This window comes from Pezoporus wallicus, unplaced genomic scaffold (assembly GCF_028554395.1).
Source record: "Pezoporus wallicus isolate ANWC-B61680 ecotype Strahan unplaced genomic scaffold, APGP_CSIRO_Pwel_v1 contig_7505, whole genome shotgun sequence".
In the NCBI taxonomy this organism is placed as follows: domain Eukaryota; kingdom Metazoa; phylum Chordata; class Aves; order Psittaciformes; family Psittacidae; genus Pezoporus; species Pezoporus wallicus.
The window spans coordinates 4080521-4099859 of NW_026638908.1; the positions used below are offsets into that span (position 1 = coordinate 4080521).

General features: G+C 40.0%; 1 protein-coding gene across 1 annotated transcript in view; it reads right to left on the bottom strand.

Moving 5' to 3' along the window:
- Positions 1-3136: 3136 nt before the first annotated feature.
- ROS1 (ROS proto-oncogene 1, receptor tyrosine kinase) overlaps positions 3137-19339 on the bottom strand; it is a 71785-nt gene continuing 55582 nt past the window's right edge. Inside the window, exons 43-44 of the mRNA XM_057413237.1 lie at positions 13640-13803; positions 3137-3945 (exon numbers count right to left, since the gene is read on the bottom strand). Coding sequence (XP_057269220.1) covers positions 3800-3945; positions 13640-13803 — 310 coding nt within the window. The 3' untranslated portion in view covers positions 3137-3799. The remainder of the gene's footprint in view (positions 3946-13639; positions 13804-19339) is intronic.

Genomic DNA, 19339 nt, shown 5'->3' on the forward strand with positions numbered 1-19339 from the left:
GGTGAATTAGAATTTTTCAATCATTAACAGACCTGTCAGGGCTATTTTACAGACATTGTTTTCCATAACTACTATTTTCAGGTCTACTGTAGCTGAATTTAGGTCAGCTTGTGTAGAAAGAGGTAAATATGAGTCTAGAAAAAAGCTTTCCTTCACAGTTGTTATTAAATTGCATAGTCTTAAAACCGAGTCTCAGAGGATCAGTTTCACCAGGCTATGCTCAGTAAAGTTACACTTGAGGACCCAAACCCTCATAGGCCGCTTGCCACAGATGTCAAAGAAAAAGAAGAAAATAAAAGACAAAACCTGGAGACATCAGTTAATCCAAATAGACGGCAAAACTTTCTCTGCTGGAAACAGCTGTAGGAAGCAAGAGTGCAAAGTGGTGAAGGAACAAATTTTGAGGAGCCCTGTGATCTGGAGGATGTTACTAGTCTCTGTTATCTAGGATACCAGGAAAGTTGAGGAACAACAAATTTAGTCTCAGCCCTGGGCTCTTGTTTGCGCATCTCTGATAGGCAAGGCTGTGGTGAACTTAAGTTTCTTGTTCCCACCACTTACTAGTTTTTGCAGATAACAGAGACTAATAGAAAACCGTTGTGTTAGCGGTGTAACTGCACAACCTTTTGCCTTTCATCTTGACACCCTTTATTTTTCAGCCCCATCATATTTTTCAGTCATATCTTTTTCCTTTCGTATCTCAAAAAATCCTCTTTTCAGGCTGTCTAAGCTTTTCTTCAGAGCTCTTGACAACCACATTCCCATACCTCATGCCAAACTGCTGAGCACTTCCTCTCTGGTGCATAGGGATGAGCAAGTGATGCCACTGAAGCCTGGCATATCTCTCAACAGCAGCTACATGCACAGACTTTCCATAACTTTATCTTTCACCCAGAAAGGACTCAATATTTTTGTCATAAAGCATTGTTTTTTCCTTTGTTGGATCTTGATTATGGTCCCAGATGGAAAGTACGAGGTACACAGGTTTTGGACAGATCTGGTCATTAGTGTGTATACCTGCTCACAAGCTTTTGCAAGCAACCCTGAAAAATAGAAATGCAGTGGTAGTCAGGTGCTACCAACTGCTGTAGACCAAGGGGACTGAAGACTGCAGATCTAGAATTGATGCCACTGAAAATGCTGCCTTAGTAAATAAATTACATCTGCCCTGGCTCTTCACGTTTACAAATTTTAATTAATAACCACAGCATTCATATTATGTTGCAGTAAATACTATTCATAGGTAAGAGTAAATGTTTTTCATCCATTCATATGGATGCAGCTGAGAGATTAAATAAGACATCTAAGGCTACACGGTATGCCTGTCCAAGCACAGCTCAGACTTCAGTTGTTGCCATCTGAGAGCCCAGCACTTGTGGATTGGTTGTGTGTGGTATCACATCCTGAAGCATGCTCACCATTGTTGCTCAGTAATCTTGCCAAGTGTCTGCGCTGGCATCAAGGAACAAGGAAGAGCCTGAGAGAATAAGCAGCTCTGTCCCAGAGGTTTATCTAGGGCATCCCCCGATGAGCACCTGGGGGCACATGCCCCCTCTTCTTGGGCAGGTTTAGACACTTCTGGATTGAAGTTTACTTTCTTCACAGCAGTACGCCTTGTGCTACATTTTATATTTGCAACCAAAACAACACTGATAACACACTAACATTTTAGTTATTGTTGAAAAGTGCTCGCACAGCATCAAAGCACTAGAAAGGTCTTTCATTCTTATCACCTGTTATGTGTGTCTCCCTTGCTGGCTCCAAAAGCAGCTATGAAAACTGCCATCAGGGGCTGGCTGCTTGAAGGCAAGAGGTGTCCTCCTGATAGTGAATAACAGTTGATGAGTAAAAAGTGAATCATCAAGAAGAGTTTGAACAAAGAGAGGAAGCACCATGTCAGTGAGATAGAGAAGGTGAAATCAGGAAGATGTGCAAATAGAAGTGTGATACAGAAATGTGAGGGATTAAGAAACTCCTTGCAGGTGGCATCATGGGTGGATGTAGGTGATGGATGTTTGCACGCATCAAATTCAGCTTTACCATAACACAGTGGAATAGTTTCATTGGCATTCTTACTTCTCTAAGGCAGGGAAACGAGTGAGGGAAAATGGAGTAATGCTTAGAGCTGACATTGTATCAGTGGACATTGGATTTCTGCTTGCATGATTCTGTCCCATCTCAGACCTCTTCAAAACTGAATTGACATGGGTTATCACATCTCAGATGCAGTCACAATGTGAAATGCGTTGCCTAAACAAAATTTTGGCAGGATTGGAAGCTTCTCCTGCTAAAGAAAAAGATAAATGAAGTCCTGCAGTTTTCAAAACCTTTGTTTGTGGCTTGCTGACTGAGCAGTCCTCCTAAGTTAAGTGGAATTACGCACACACATGAAGTCATCTAGGTACAGAGACTAAAAACTGGGATCTTCCTGGTTTCTGGCTACCACATGCTGCTAGTTAGTAAACATCATTCATATTTAGGTTATTGAAATGAAAGGAATGGCTGTATAACCAATCAAGCAGCACTCAAAGAGGAAGGAAACATTATACAGCATTAATTTGTCACTCATGGTCTGGTGAGCATAGCAAAGTGCTGCAATTGTTATTAGCAAATCTGTCTTGTACACTAATTTGTAGATGAAGAAAAAATATTTATGCAATTATAGACTGCTTGAATAGGCTTTGTCAAAGACTTTGAAGAATCCTAATTCTAAAGCTCTCAATTTCTATCTTGTTTGAGTAAAATGGCCAGAACCCATATTTCTTGTTCATCTGTGTTGGATCTCCATTTAAGGAACTTTTGAAGCTTGATTTCAGTGGAGTTACATCTAAAATATGTATACATTCTGCCACCACATAGTCCCTCTACAGCTATTTAGTGTCCCCCATTATCAAATATTTGCATAAAATCAGAGCACGTTTCTAGCCTCCTGACAGATGTCAGTGAATAACTCTGCAGAATTTGCAAACTTGTTCATTATGAAATGTTCCCAAAAGCTTATTGCTGTCTTTTGCTTAGTAATTATTTATATATCATTTTATTACGGACTTTGACCTGATCGCCAAAGGAAAAGTATCTCACTTCACCCAGCCTGATAAAAAAAAAAAAAAAGCAAGGATGATGAACATTAGAAAGGAAAACTAATATAAGAAAACAGGACTGTCTAGATTCACAGAACCACCCCAGTGCAGCTTAACATTCAAGATGATTGCAAGCATTTGTTCAAATTAAATAGTGAAATAGAACATTCCCAGCGGTGGACAACCCAGTCATCCTTCATCAACTGCTTACTGATTTGGAGATCATGAAACAAGAATTTCTGTTAGATTTTCAATTTATAAAATCTTGTGTGTGCACAATGAAGCTAGATTTCAACTGCTTTTTCTTTTCATGACCGAGTTGGTCTCTTCTTTGAAACATCATAGCAGTACTCCCTCTTTGAAACAAGTGCTTGTGTCTGAGGCATATGTGATTGCATAAATTTAATCAACACCTCAACAACACCACTTGCTGTCCGATTACATTTTTCTATTCCCTTAAACTTATCTCCTATGAAACACCCAAACAATAACATGTAGAAAATCAAAAGATATGTAAGTGTTGTCTTATTCTGCTACACATGATTCGGTGCCTTATGATATTATCTGGTAGGTTTAGAGTTTTAGAGAGTTGCTGGTTTTTTTTTTAAGACATCTCTGTAATTATGAAGATGTGCAGAATATTTTCCTTGGCTTATGTCTTCTTTGGTAGAGCTTTTTCTCTTCTTTGCCTCTGTCTTTCAAAACAGACAGAACCAGACTCAACTGAGCTCAGCAGAATTGATGCTTCCTTGATCTTGGCTGCCTTCTTTGACAAATACCAAATAATTTAAGCCCTCTTGATTCCTTGTTTCCATTAGTGTGGCTGAAAGAATACTGTCCGAATCTGCACATGGAACATCACTGTCTGCATTAGGAAAAAAGAAAAAGAAAAAAAGAGAGAACAGCCCAGTGACACACATGTAGTATTAGAAAGCAAACAAAATCAAACAGCTGTTGGAGAAAGTTGGTTTAGGGACCCCATAAAGAGTGACCAATGATTAGAATGTATTCTCTGCTATTGCCTGTATGGATTATAGCTTTAAGCAAATCATTTCAGGAAGGGTGGTCACCACCATTCATGCCTCCACGGGCAGCAATATAGTTGTGAATAAATGACTTGCTAATTTTGGTGGTAAAGACAGCCTGCATTAAACTTGAAGACAAAGTGATTTTAAACTCTACCTTTGCGTTTACACTGCTAATAATGCTGCTAAAGGTTCCTGTAGCATATGCAATTTTCTACCTACTAAATCATTATATATTGGCCCTCCAGACGACTTGTAAAATCTTCTATTATTCTCAAGATTTGAACTTGGCAATCCACTGCATTTTTCCCATTTCTAAAACTATATTTTTTTCTCTAATTTGATGCTATTCACATATAGGGTTGCCAAAAATCTATTGCAGGGATATATTTTAAAAAAAATATATGTAAAAATTACTAACTAAAGGTTCAAGTTATAATCGTTGCTATTTTTTGCATTTATTTTTGTAACATGTACCTTCTTTTATTACACTCCCTCCTTATTTTACTTCACAATTGGAAAATTAAGCATGTGACATTCAGGATTATCTGTTCAAAAGAATTGCAAGCATTGCACTGTTACACCAGGCAACATACAATTTATTATGTCACTATAATCACATGCCTCCCCAAGCTATAAAGTCAGAAGTCTGTCCTGCATGCTATAGAACATTAGGAAAGATTATCATGAAAACACAAAGGAGAATTTTGATTTTAGCAAGCTGTTAGCAAAATGGGGACATGGAGCAAACTGTGGTCACATAACACAGTGACTGACAGCTATGAAAAATCATTTGATACTCACTTTGTCAGTTCAGGACTATTATGGTAATATTTAGTAATTCAATCCAGACTAAGCCTTTACCAACCAGTACAGCTCTTCTTTGCATTTAGTTTTTGTTTAATAATGCTTTTAATGGGAACCCTCAGGGGCAAGTTGCCTTGGAAAAGGCTCACTGGCAAATACTGAGTGCATGTTTGCAGCAAACTCGTAAGAGAGAAACCTTAAAATAAGGACCCAAGTAAAACTGGGTATTTACAGACCAGACATATGCCGGCTGACCTGCCTAAGTATAGAACACTAGAGGAGCATTCAGATTTGTTTCCTGTATAAGTATCTGGAACTGATGAGGTGATGTTTACACAAATGTGAGTATGAGGTCACTGAGATATTTTTACCAGATATATAGATACATTACTAATTCTTTCCCCAACAGGTCTGAAGAACTACAAAGTATATAAAATATTATAAACCTTTTCAGCCTATACACCACTGTGTTTCTCATTATAGAGAATAACTTAAAAAAATCAAACCTTGCCTTGGTTTTATTTTGTGAACAAAATAAGCAAGAAAGACTATTTTTGCAGAATATTCTTATCCTATCAAAAGATGGAGAATATAACAAATAAGAATATAACATTGATGAGTTTTCTCCTATGACACAATGTAGGTGAAATTTGCTACTTTCACAATAAGATTTTTGACTACCAGTGCCCTTTCCTTCACTGTTGTGTCTTCTCTTAGCGCAGTGTTCGGCACCCATGAAAGCTTAGTGCCATTCTGCTGTACAAGCCAAAAAAATTCTATGCACAGATGTCAAGTTATGTAGTACAATTCTTGCCTCTCATGTAAGTTAGCGAAACAACCAAATGATTTTTGCTTACTTAGTTGTATAACTGATGGAGACAGAAGATACTGAAAATGAGCAACTGATGAAAAAAATCATTACATTTTGTGGAATTCCCCCAGAACCATTACCAACGCCTTGGGAACTATAGGCCATTGCACACTATTGTGAATAATCTCTGGATGCACTTTTCAAAAACTTTTAAGAATTTGAAGGCAGATAGAGTGTGGAGGCAGGTCAGTATATTCATAAGATATCATTCTTTTTTCTTCAGTTTTAACATTGCTAAAATTAGTTGATTGATGTATAGTCATGCTGTGTTATACGTGAGTAAATGCAAAATAAACCATGTGATGTGATCCCCTCAGGTTTCACAAGCAAAGCCTGGCTGAGCCAGCAAAACACCCCAAGAGGAGACGTCCAAGGAACACCTTCATGGAATCTGAGGTCGTGCTGGGGAGTCAACTCCAAGCACCTAAATCCTGAGCGGTTGTCTACACTGTGGGCTGTTGCATAGTGTAGAGTTACCCACCTTCTTTTTAAACAATGTACCTCAGGGCATGAAGCAAGCTAGCTCTGGCAGTCCAAAGCTTTGTGCAGGCTAAGTATTCTGCTGAGAAGCAGGCTCCCACTGCGCTTTGCGCTCTCTCAGGTAGACTGTTTCTAACAACTAAAATGGCATGTTCAAAGCTCAGCACTGTACATGCATAGATACCTGTGTCAGGACCTAAACGCATGTAGCTCTGACCTTGCCGGACAATTTTCCTAGTAGTGGTGTGCTTAAAACACAACATCTGAGCCAAACCGTAGGTAAATGAATTATGACACATCTCTCCAGGGGTAGGCAGAATCTTACTCCTGAGAGTCCCGCACTAATTAACACAAGAAACTACAATCACCTGACTCATATTAATGAGGGATGGAGTTTGCTTGCTTAGTCTCCTCTGAGGAGACTGGTCTTAACCTGATAAAATCTGTGCTTCCTCCTTCCCAGTCTCAGCATCTCAGTTGGCTGCTTCCTGCCACGGGGCAGCCGTGGTGCTGAGCTGCGCGATGTATTCTGCCTCCGACCACAGAGTCTTTCCTTGCCTGCTCAGTAGACTGTGTGGGCTCACAACATGTTTTGAAGTCCTGCCTGGGAAGGTGTAAATTTTTGTGATGTCTTGATAAGCAGATGGTTTTTTTGGTGTTTAAGTTCAGAAGGTGACAACATATAAGATGAAAAAATATGTCAGCAGAAAAGCTGATTGGTAGAGACTGAACTAACTGATCTAGAGATGCTGATCTTCTATTACAGCTATTTCAGGGCTAGATCCTCAGCTAGCACAAATTAACAAAGCTCCATAGAAACCAGTGGGATGCTACTGATTTACACCAACCAGCCTGAGACGTTCCTAATTCTAGGTAACGTAATCCTATACGATGCTCAGCACCTTCGATATTTTAAAGTATTTAGAAGTGTAGCCGCATTTGCTTTTTCCCATTAATATCCTCTTGTTTTTCTCATACACTGTGTGCCCTTTGTCTCTGTCACACAATGTACACGGTAGTAAACAAGAGACTGGCTAACTTACTGGCATGGCTGAAAGATGTACCCCCCAGTGAACACATTCAAAAGAAATGCTTGATGACATGTTTTTGTTAAGAGTGAAAAAACTGGCTATTGAACCCTGACTTCTCCACCTCAGCTATCTTGATTAGCTCAAGGAGAGAGTTCCTGTGTAGGGAGTATTTTCCTAATACCTGCTGGCCACCTGGACCTGGAGGTGCTGTGTTTCAGTTTCTGCACATTGCCAGTAAGAATATAAATAGAACAAATATATATCCGTTTTAATACTCCGCTCTGTATTATATATCAGTGGAGATATATCTGTGTTTCCTGTTTAATGAAGCATATGATCTTGCATGGTTTGAGGATGACTCACTGAGTTTTGCTATTCCATTAGGCACTAAAGGTGCTAAAAGTGAGAATTGTGTTCATCCAGCGTTTCTCCACTGCACTAAACTGCTCGAAGCATTGACTGACTGTCTTTTTATTTTAACAATTTTTTCAAAGATCTGTGGACTGAAACCTCTGCATGCAAGCAGCTGTTTTGGGAAATACAGATACAAATCTGTTTATTATCTTGTTTCTTGCTTATAATATCAGAGCCCAAAGAAGGCCAGTTCCACATTTGCTGCGGTATAATTTGCTGTAAGCACCCCTCTTATCCAGTTCACAAAGCAAGAGTCATTTTGCTAAGTTTTAATCACCCAGATCTTACATGTCCAGTTTAAGCTCCTTGCCTAGGCTTCCTTTACAATCAATGGAGAGAGAAAGCAGGAAGAGTAGCTTTGTGAACATGTTTATTTCACACTCTTAACTACACAAGAGCATCCCCTGAACTACAACTACAACTTTCTGGTGATGTCAAACAGCCTAGACAGCCAGTGTAAACTCAATGCTGAAATTTTAGTTGCTTAGATATGTATACCCATGCCACACAAATGTCAGCTCTTATAACGTCATATCATCTGATTTTTTTCCCTCAGTCCAGTATTAGCAAGTATTAGCATGACTTTCCTTGCAGTATCACATGGTTCATGTGCACTTTCTGGAACCAAGCAGCATTTGTGTAGGGGACAAATAAGAAATGACCACACCACCAAGTTCCCCTTTTCCTGCAGTGTTGTAACCACTCACTTTTTTGGAAGAAGCCTTTTCTCTGACCTCTGCTGGCTTTGGGTCAGGCACTCACTAAGCTAAGTGGGGAAGAGGATTACTGAATTTCAGAAAAATACAAAGGAGACTAGATAGAAGGTTTTAAAAATGTCTGTTATCAACACATCTGCTTTAGAGGAGCTTCCGTTTGTCCAAGTGACTGCTTTAAGTTCAGAGAGGTGTGCAAAATAGTTTTTAAAAGGCAGCTGGTTTTAGGAAAATAAACTGATGATTCTCACACAGGGAACATCAAACCAGTACTACTTAGCCAGCAGAGAGTGCAGGCATATAATTAATGGTGAAATCACTGAAGCTAGATTTTAATATTAAATCCCCTCAATGCAAAGTTTTGCACAAAAACTTAAAATAAACAAGCAACATTTTTAGCAAGTACCTTAATTGTCAGAAGAAGTAAACATACTGAGTGACTGGCTTTGGAAAGAAAAGTGGGGGTGTGGAAAAAAGAAACATTACAAAATTCTGTTTCAACTTCCCGCATTTTTTCAGGCAACTTCTCCAGCTTAGGGATTTAAAAATTACGGTTTGAGGCCAAATATGTTTCCTTCTACTCTTTAGACTTTTACTTTGCATTTCCTCCAACTGCCCTGCATCTCCTCTCACCAGAGGAGCCACTTCTAACAGTAAGAGCGTGGTGCTCTGACATAGCTGCTGAGCAATTAGACACTTTTTCCTTATAGGTCCAGAAGGGATTGTGGGGAGCAGCCCTGATAAGAATAGTCCTCCTGGGTCATAGAGACAAGGAGCTGCTCCAGCTGCTCAATGCCCAGTTGTCTGATGTCGGCAAAGACGTTTGCCAAAACAAACAGGTGCTTCCATCTGTAAAGGGGCACACTTAAGACCTGAAAAAATATAGTGCTGTGTTGTATGTGCAAATGTAAAAAGTTATGTCTGAAATAGATTGTTATTTTTACAGCAATGTGGGCAATCCTGTTAGCATGCTGATTCATGACATTTCATTTGTGGGAAAAACAGCCTTTCAGAACCGAATGGGGACTCTGGTGATGGGGCTTCTGCTCAATCAATTCCCATTGGATTCAAAACCCACTGGTGTCTCAGTCCTCCAGATGGATAGTGCTTCACTTATACAAAAAAATTTTGTTAATGCTACTTAATGCCCACAATCAATGTTCTGGGAAAGACTCTTAAAAGCAAGAAGGAAAAACTCTTACCTGGTAGACCTGGTCCTGGTCCTGAGTTTGCTTCCCTCCCTTCTGAAGCAGCAGTGCCAGAAGCTGATGGTATTGCTCAGGCACATTTACTGCCACTTGATGCCTCCTTTAGAAGAGTAACTCTTGCAATAACAAATCTGTTGTGCCTTTTGCCATCCCCACACTATCTTGTTAGAGTGCTGTCCAGACCACTAACATACTTATTGTCTGTATTAGTTCACCCATACTAGCAATTTGTATGTCATACTGCACCTTCATAAATGTTACTGAGAAAATCTAAGGTTTTCCAGCTCTCCCACCTATGAAATAGCACTGACAGCATTCACAGACCAGCTAAAAGTGTAGCTACCTACAAGTAGGTAAGGCTCAACAAAATTTGGAAGATGTATGAATCCATGTAGGGCTAAGTATCATAGTTATTTTAAGGCTTGCCGTTTCACTTTGCGTGACATTTGGCTCTTTCTTTTGGAACCAAGTCTCCTGGTAAGAGCAGGCATTTCTTGGCAGGAGGCTTACAACAGGAGTTTCATTACACACAAAGGCCAATGACCGCATAACAGTTTTGGAAAATGTTGTCCAGGAAAATCCATCATGGAACAGTCTTTTGGATCACTTGCTTTGGCTGTCATTCTTCTACTACTACTACAAACCAAACATGTACTTCACTTAGTCCCACCTAAAAACAAATGCAAATTCATAAACTCACTAATTAGTAAGTAGCTGGAGAGCTACAGAAAACTGACATGCATGTGTCCCTGAGCAGCAACATTAAGACATCACCAGAACTCTAGTCCTTCAGTCAAATACACAGCATGACATTTTAACAGGCTTAGAAAGACTGTACTTGGGGAAAGAGGGAGATAACCTACAGGCAAACTATGAATACATGGGGAAATAAGCATGTGCACTATAGAGACATGTAAAGAGCTTATCAAGTGTTTAGCCTTGTAAAACACATTTAAATGAAAAGATTATAAGTAGATAAATAAAATTCAAGCTATACTGTTGTCTGATGGGCATTCCCTGTGTGAAAATCCCCAAATGAGCCTGAAGAGAACTTAAGGAGGAGTTTCATGAACTGAAGCATGAAAACATTGAATGGAAGCGTGGAAACAGTTGCTTTGTCTTCCCACCCCAGTGAAGATCCAGCAGTGGATCTGTGGCAACAACAGCTGGGAAAAGCCTATGGAAAGGGAGGAACAGGGGGAAGGCACAAGAAGAAACAGGGCAGCTGGTGGGGAAAACAGTAAGGCTCAAGGACAGAGTGTGTCGAGCAAAACAGGCTGGGTCTGAGAGCTTCTGCCAAAGCTCTGTCTGCATTGAATCTCCCTGCTTACCACAGTGGGCTAGATTTTACCAACTACATTATTATAAAGAGATTTAACAGAATTTGATTTTAAAAGTGACCACTGGCAACAGATTCCCTGAATAAAACATACATTATGGAGTACCAGTATTATTAAGACTGCCTTAAAAGCCCATTATATAACTACATTTTCTGTAGTAAACTGTTTTTCCAACTATTAACCATTCAAACTGGAAGCCTCAATCCATATTTTCCTTTTCAATAACTTGTCCATTTCCAAGAACACTACTTTTGTCTCTGGTAAAAAAAAAAATAAGCAATGGTTTTTCTGTGAGACCTCTGCCTTGTGGCAGAACCTCAAATTTTGGCAAAATAATGTTTTTTATGTTAAGGATATGTATTTGTCATATCAACTAAATCAGTAATGGTTTGCCTGCATTAAGGAAATTAACAGCAGGGGAAAGATCATGCTTGGCTGGTCCATGCTAAGCAGATACTTGCACTTGAGCTGAAAGTTCTTGCAAGTTACGTCTGTGCCAAGCCTCCTCCACTAAAATGATGACAACCTATATTCCAGCCTCTTTCCCCAACTGCAAGCAGCAGGACAGGCTCATATTTTAGCTTCAATCCTGTGAAAAATTTTAACAGATACTGATATAATTGTTTCGTGATAAAAACCAAGAGTTTCTTAACTCCCTCAGTTTGCGTGCCTCTGTTGCCTGTGGAGCTAGGGAACACAGAGCAAAGACGTCTAAGTTAGGAAACCGCATTAGCTTGGGAGTACATCAAAATAGCCAAATCAGTACAGCCCTGTGTCCAGCGGATATTGTGTTCCTGTGGCCATGTGAAAATTAAACATCAGAGTTTTGACTCTGCAGACGTCTGTTTCTGCTCCTGACTAAAGAGATATCTAGAAGAGTATCCTAGACGAGACGTCAAGCTTCTAGACAGCTGCTTTTAGGTGAGATAAAGTCCATCCAAAAGGTAAGACCTATTAGCTCAGGCACAGTGCCTAATTAATTGGCCGTATTCCTTTCCTGAGCTAATCCCAGGCTTAGATTTGTGCCAGATTAAGTATCATCTCTACATTCTTGAGTGAATTACACTCTTGAGAATGAAGATGCACTCAGAGAAACCAGGAAATTACAGTACATGCAAATACCCAAAGCTTTTCATTATAGAATAAGGGTGCAAAATCTGCTGTTAAAAAAACCAAGAAATGATGTTTTATCAGTGCTGGCTTACTTTGGTCCTACCATGTCTGTATGAAGTCTTTAGTCTTGTAATGACATATAAACATGTCATGCATAGACTGGATCTGACATAGAGAGAAATCACAATGGTGATGAACAGACACTTCTAGAGCTATATGATAAAGATTTGTAAAGCACATTATAAACATTAGCAAAATAGCAAATATTCAATGCCAGTGAATTGAATATATGTAGAATCCTGTAGAAATATTACTATGCAGTTGTGGAATTGAGTACTGCATCATACCTGGAATGGATTAGGAAATTTTTAGGAAATCACAAAGTATTGGTGTACCAAAACTGTTTATGAAGCTTGGTGAGTTCCTAGTTCAATAACATTTTGTAAAGAAAACAAATAAACAAGCAAACAAAACCAAAAAAAAAACCCACACAACCAAACCAAACTAAAGCCCTTAAACATTTTGAAACAACTAGGGTTTGGGTATTTTGGAATGAAAAGTAATTCTTTTAACAAGAAATATTTTTTATTTGAAAACCATAGAATTCAAACAGATTAAATTTAAAAAACAAAACAAAAAACTAAACCACATGATGTGAACTAACAGTGAAGTATCTCAACTGATAAAAACTTCCTTTTTGCAGATTTTCAGACTGCACTGTTTACTAAGGCTTCACTTGTGCTCAAGATTTAGCCAGTCAGGAATTACTGCAATATGTGAAAAGTTCTTGTTCTGGCCCAGTCAGGATGTTCATTTCCATGTTTAGATAGTTTAAATCACAGTTGCACAGACAACTTCAAATTTAGCATCACCTTTTCTTTTCTTTTCTTTTTAATTTTTGTCTTCACAACCTTAACATTCTCATATAATTGGGATTTGTTGTGCCTCACGTCTTAAGTTTATCTTCCCTAACACCACCTGATTTCATTCATTCACAGTGTGCAGAGCACAGACATGGTGTGTCTCCAGGCTAGAGCTATCATAGTTCAGGCTAGAATACAGGATGCCTTGCTTAGGCACCTGATTTATGCCTCACTATCAGGTAACTACCAATTCAGTATTCCTAAAGTAAACACCTAACTGCCATATTTAGCTGATGGAGAGGGAGTAGATGCCTCTGAAATTGGAACAGATTTTCAACCAGAAGCCTTCTAAAGCTCTTCTGGCTGTACAAGGAACTTAAGCATTTACTTTAGTAGAACAGGGTCATGAAGTATCAAAAATTTAAATGCAAGCTGGATGTGTCTGTGAGGCAGGCTAGTTGCAACCTCACAGGGGTGTTTTTGCTTGGTAATCTTATATATGTTTTACCTAATGCATCATACTTAACAGCACCTGATGAACCTTTACAAGTTCATTAGCAGGTAAATCTTTGCTGTTCCCATTTTATAGGTAGAGCATTTGAGGCAGGGACAAACGCAATGAAAAGAATTGCTGAATCCCACTTTGTTCATGAGGAAAAGGTTATGGGGACAGCAAGTGCTGACCCAGACTCACCTTCAAAAGCTTGGTTGATGACTCCAGTTGCTGTCTCTTTGTCTTCTAGGTAGTGGATGAAGGACAGTGGAGAGTGTCTTACCTCTTGCAGTTTGTCTTGAATATAAGAGAAAGTAGGTCTGTTGTGAGGTTCTTGAGCCCAGCATCTTGTCATTAAGTCACATCTGGAAGAAAAAAATTGTTAAAAGGCAAACATTAAAGGTAATAGAATCATTCACCTCAACACTTACCATTAAATCATCTGAGAAGCAAGTCTGGCCTAGATTTTCAACTTCTGAAAACTTTATATGTTGTACAAACATTATCATCAGCTGTTGAAGGAAAAGCCGATTAAAGATCATTTGTCAGGAATACTCCCTATGAATGCTTCTAATTTTCCAAAGAGCTGTTTTGAGATTGGAAGCAGCTATAACATATTAAAAAAAAAAAGAACAAAAGAAAACTCACTAATATCTGCACCAAGGAAGTCACTGATGGCTTCTAAGAAAGCAGACAAGGAGCTGATTCTCTCACAGAAAAAAGAAAAGCTATCTAAAATCAGAAATGAACCTGAAGCTACCAGTTTATTTAATCCTTTTCAACTCAACGCCACCTCAAATTTATGAGAAGTTCATGGTGAACCCTCCAGCACAGAAAGGGTTAATTTAGACTTCTGTTTCCAGACCAAAACAAATAGGAGCAAGTTTTCTCATCAAAGGCATAAATGATATGAGTTTTCTCTGGGTTCAGGGATCTTAGCCCACCTCATACACTGTCTGTACTATTCAGTGGAAAATTGCCCCTCCTGTTTGTCTAAAGGATAGGGCTGATTTATTATTGCTTACTCAGGGTGAGTCTAGGCTACACAAAACCAAATCCTACAAAAGTCAGGGGAGCCAGGCTGAAAACCAAAACACAGCCAGCATCTGGACATGCTAAGTGTTGTGAGTAGAGGGAGGTCTTAGAATCTCAAAGCCGGAGAGCAGTGTTTAGCAGCTAGTGAAAGGCGGGTTCAGGAAGCTGCTACTGGAATGTGGTGTATTCACCTCTAAGCCCTAAGTTCAAATCCTCCCCTGACAAACAGCCTCCCAGACCTGCTGCTATGTGATAGCAGGCATTATGTGAAATGAATTGGCTTGCTCAGATCCTTGCTTATCCATCTTAAAAAGGAGACTACTGTCCTTCAGCACAATTGGGTATTTTACAAAAGCCTTCATGACAGGTGGGAAAAATCTCTAGACTTCTGCTTTTTTCAGTGATATTTTTCACTAAAATATTGCTGTTGGGTGAGAAATGTGAGTAGAAAAATCGTTTCAGGACCACTTTTCATTAACCTGTATCATGGTTGTACAGCTGGACAAAGTGATTCTGTTTTTTGAGAGGATCCAATGAAATCTTGAAAATCCATGTTTAGAATCTAAAAAGCAGTAGTGACTTACAAAAGCTCTGAATCACTTCATTAGCTTACTTTCAGGTGCACTGGTTATTGATAACACTGAAAATATAGATGGAAAAGTACTGAATAGGACTCAAAATTAGGTGAAATAACTCTGGCTTTCCTTCTGCTGCCAGTAAACTGTCTGGATCACACTGAATTTGAAAGCCAGCCTTGGATGCTGGAAGCCAAACAATCTGCTTTCTGGTCATCCTGGTTAGTAGGATATCCAAGTAAAAACAGAAGTTCCGGTGCTCTGCTCCAGCTTAGCAATTGGGATCTCATGAGAAGAGCCTCATACCAGGTGTAGCAATGAAGTAAAAGAGCTGGCTGAATATACTTCTCCTCTAACAGAAAGAAACAGACAACTACAGGCCAGCAGAGGGAGGAAGAAACAAGAAATAATACGTAAGTAATAGACATATGGAATGGTTTGTGTTGGAAGGGACCTTAAAGAACTGCCATGAACAGGGACACCTTCCACTAGACCAGGTTGCTCAAAGCCCCATCCAGCCTGGCCTTGAACACTGCCAGGGATGGGGCAGGCACAGCTTCTCTGGGCAACCTGTGCCAGTGTCTCACCACCCTCATCATAAAAAAATTCTTCCTTATATAAAACCTAAATCTACATTCTTTTCATTTATGAAACGTAAACATGACAAATGTGGATTCTGAACATTTTTGTATTCCTAAAACCAATCTCTGTCTTTCTTAAATAACTATTATTTTACTGGACAATCTGCTCTATAAAACCATTCAGCTCATTGTCCCCACACAATAACAAAAGCCATTTGTTATTGAATGGGTATATTCACTGCTGCCAAGACATTCAGAACTGGAATTTTCTCATTTTAATGACAATCTATATTCTTAGTTCCTAAATCAAATTACTTGCCTGGTGGCTTAACATGTTAACACCAAATAGAACTGATATTGTTCACAAAGTATTTCATTCAGATTGGATTTAGGTTTCTAATGGCAAAAACATTCATGCTCTCTCATAATATATTGGCAAATTTTGCATGGACAGCTATTTGTGGCATGATAGTTAGCTTTCAGGCATGTTGTGACATCCAAGGTTTTAAGTCAATGGCACAAACTTTCACTAGCCCAGAAATGCGTCAGCATGAGTCCAGTCAGAGGGTGAAAGCCAGGTTAACATCCTGAGAGGTACACGAATGACAAGCACATTTTGGGGGGAGCCAAACATGGGCTAGTAAGTAGTACATTGCTCTAGTATGAGGAATAGACACAGAAGATTCCCCTACTTCATGGAGAAAAAACTTCCAGGAAGAAATGAAAAATAACAGATCCAAACATAACATCAGTTAAAGGTTTATGTTAGGTTTAAGAACTAGCCTGTACATTTAGATGTACCCCTACACAGCTACACTTCACAACTGTATTTTATCTGGATGGGACAATTGGTAACCACATGTCCAGTAGAGTTTCATAGAGTGAACAATACCTGAAATGAGCTTTAACACACAAAAGCCACAGGACATTACTAATTTTCTCTCACATGAAATGGAAAATAAAATTGACATGGGTATTTTCTTAAAAAAGGAGGAATTTTGTTGGGATGAAGAGCCCATGCTTTCATCTGATGCTTTCTGAACTTCCCTCTTCCATCTTTCTGAACTTCTCTTCCACCCCCCAGATCCCTCTAGGAAGGCATTCTGGGAACCAAACAGCAGAAGCTCTTAGCAATCTAAAGGTTCTTTATCAAACTCAGTTATGTAACTTCACATGGGAGTGAGCATTTGGTGAGACTGCAGCTTTGAGTCAGCAAGTGGCACACAACTCTTACACAAATTCTCCCGACTGTAATCCACAGACTTCCAGGATCTCTGTTAAATTAACTTGGTTCAGTCCAAATTTTGGCATGCTCTTGCATGCAAACCACACCCCCAGGTATCTGTGCTAGGTGTGGATCTCTGACTGTAAAAGTAGTGCCACTAATATCTAATGCATGTTTCAATTAATGTGGCTCATTTATAGATCCCCAAGCCCCTTTTCCAAATTATTACCGTGCTTCACCTATTCGCACTTCTTTGGAGGAAAGCAGATGAGCAGTCCCTGGAGTAACATTGTGTGGAAGTGGGAGGAAATTTCTCCCCCGTGCTGGAAAAAAAAAACAAACCCAAAACAAAACAATCCCACTTCCTTAGTGCTTTTACACCCTAAGGTTTCTGTGTCAGCCTTACTTGCCCTTGCAGTGTAAACCTACCACAGATTCCTAAACACTTCTCATATGAAGTAGTTTGGCCTTTGAACTCTCTTCCTATCAGTGATGGTTTGTTTTGTCAAATGACAATAAGCAAGCCAAAGTGCTGAGGAGACAATTACTGATTGCTGATGTCCTGTTGCAGGTTCAAAACCACAAGGAGGGAAGCAGGAATGTCAAGAATCCCAGCATGCCATTAATGACCTAGCAAAGTAGCAAAAAGCTATTTACGCTACTGACAGAAGCTGCATGCAGGTGCTGAGTGTTCACCAAATGAGATAAAAGATGATACAAGAGTCTAAGAGCTCATTCAGCCCCTTGGCTTTCAAACATTAAGTTACTGCTATTAGGCCCTGATCCTACAAGTTACAACAGGCAGACCAGTGGTTAAGCCCTATCTGCTATATACCAAATTTAAAATCTGGGACCTTAAAAATTATGTCAAGCAGTTTTCTTAATGCTTCAGAAAATCTGGTCACTTGTTTCAAAGGTAAATTGTAAGCCTTAGTGTGATCTTGAATATCAAACGAGTTCATGGGTATACATTACCTCCTATGCTTTCTTATTCACAGGACAGCTGTCAGCAATTTTTGAGGAAAACTTTATCAGCAGAAAATATTGAGCTGAAATTGCTTTGGGCTCTTGTTTGTTCTGTGACTTCCAGTTTTCACTCTGTTCTTAAAACAAAATCTTAATCTCTTTGGTTTTTCAGTTCCTCCAAATGCTAAAGCTTACGCAGGGTTTTTTGGTTTATTGCTGTTATGGTGTTTCAGCTATACCTACATAATGATAAATAATCACTCCCTCTGGAACTCAGAGCATGATAATTGATCTGAAACCTAACACAGATTTCTGGGCTTGCCAATCACAGAATAATTCTCAAGCCACTTTCTCAGCACCAGGAGCAAGAATTGTGCACTTTAAATAGCCTTTCCTATTTGTAGGGACAACTTCCAGGTGCATTGCTGTGACCGCTTATGCAGAGTGGGTGATACAGGAACTGAGACTTGAAAATACTGAGTGATTGTTGGGCTTAGATTCAGCTTCCTCCTTTATAGAATAGTAAGGGTTGGAAAGGACCTTAAGATCACCTAGTTCCAACCCCCCTGCCATGGGCAGGGACACCTCACACTAAACCATGTCACCCAAGGCTCTGTCCAGCCTGGCCTTGAACACCGCCACGGATGGAGCATTCACAATCTCCCTGGGCAACCCATTCCAGTGCCTCACCACCCTTACAGGAAAGAGCTTATTCCTTATATCCAATCTAAACTTCCTCTGCTGAAGTTTTGACCCATTACCCCTTGTCCTATCACTACAGTCCCTAATGAAGAGTCTCTCTCCAGCATCCTTATAACCCCCCTTCAGATACTGGAAGGCTACTATGAGGTCTCCCTGCAGCCTTCTCTTCTCCAGGCTGAACAGCCCCAACTTCCTCAGCCTGTCTTCATATGGGAGGTGCTCCAGTCCCCTGATCATCCTCATGGCCCTCCTCTGGACTTGTTCCAACAGTTCCATGTCCTTTTTATGTTGAGGACACCAGAACTGCACACAATACTCCAAGTGAGGTCTCACAAGGGCAGAGTAGAGGGGCAGGATCACCTCCTTCGACCTGCTGGTCATGCTCCTTTTGATGCAGCCCCGGATACGCTTGGCTTTCTGGGCTGTGAGTGCGCACTGAAGCTGGCCCATGTTCATTTTCTCACTGACCAACGCCCCCAAGTCCTTCTCCGCAGGGCTGCTCTGAATCTCTTCTCTGTCCAGCCTGTAGCTGTGCCTGGGATTGCTCTGACCCAGCTGTAGGACCTTGCACTTGGCATGGTTAAACTTCATGAGGTTGGCACCAGCCCACCCCACAAGTGTGTCAAGGTCCCTCTGGATGGCATTCCTTCCCTCCAGCGTATCAACCGAACCACACAGCTTGGTGTCATCGGCAAACTTGCTGAAGGCGCACTCAATCCCACTGTCCATGTCAGGACAAAGATGTTGAACAAGACCGGTCCCAACACCGATCCCTGAGGGACGCCACTTGTTACTGGTCTCCAGCCGGACATTGAGC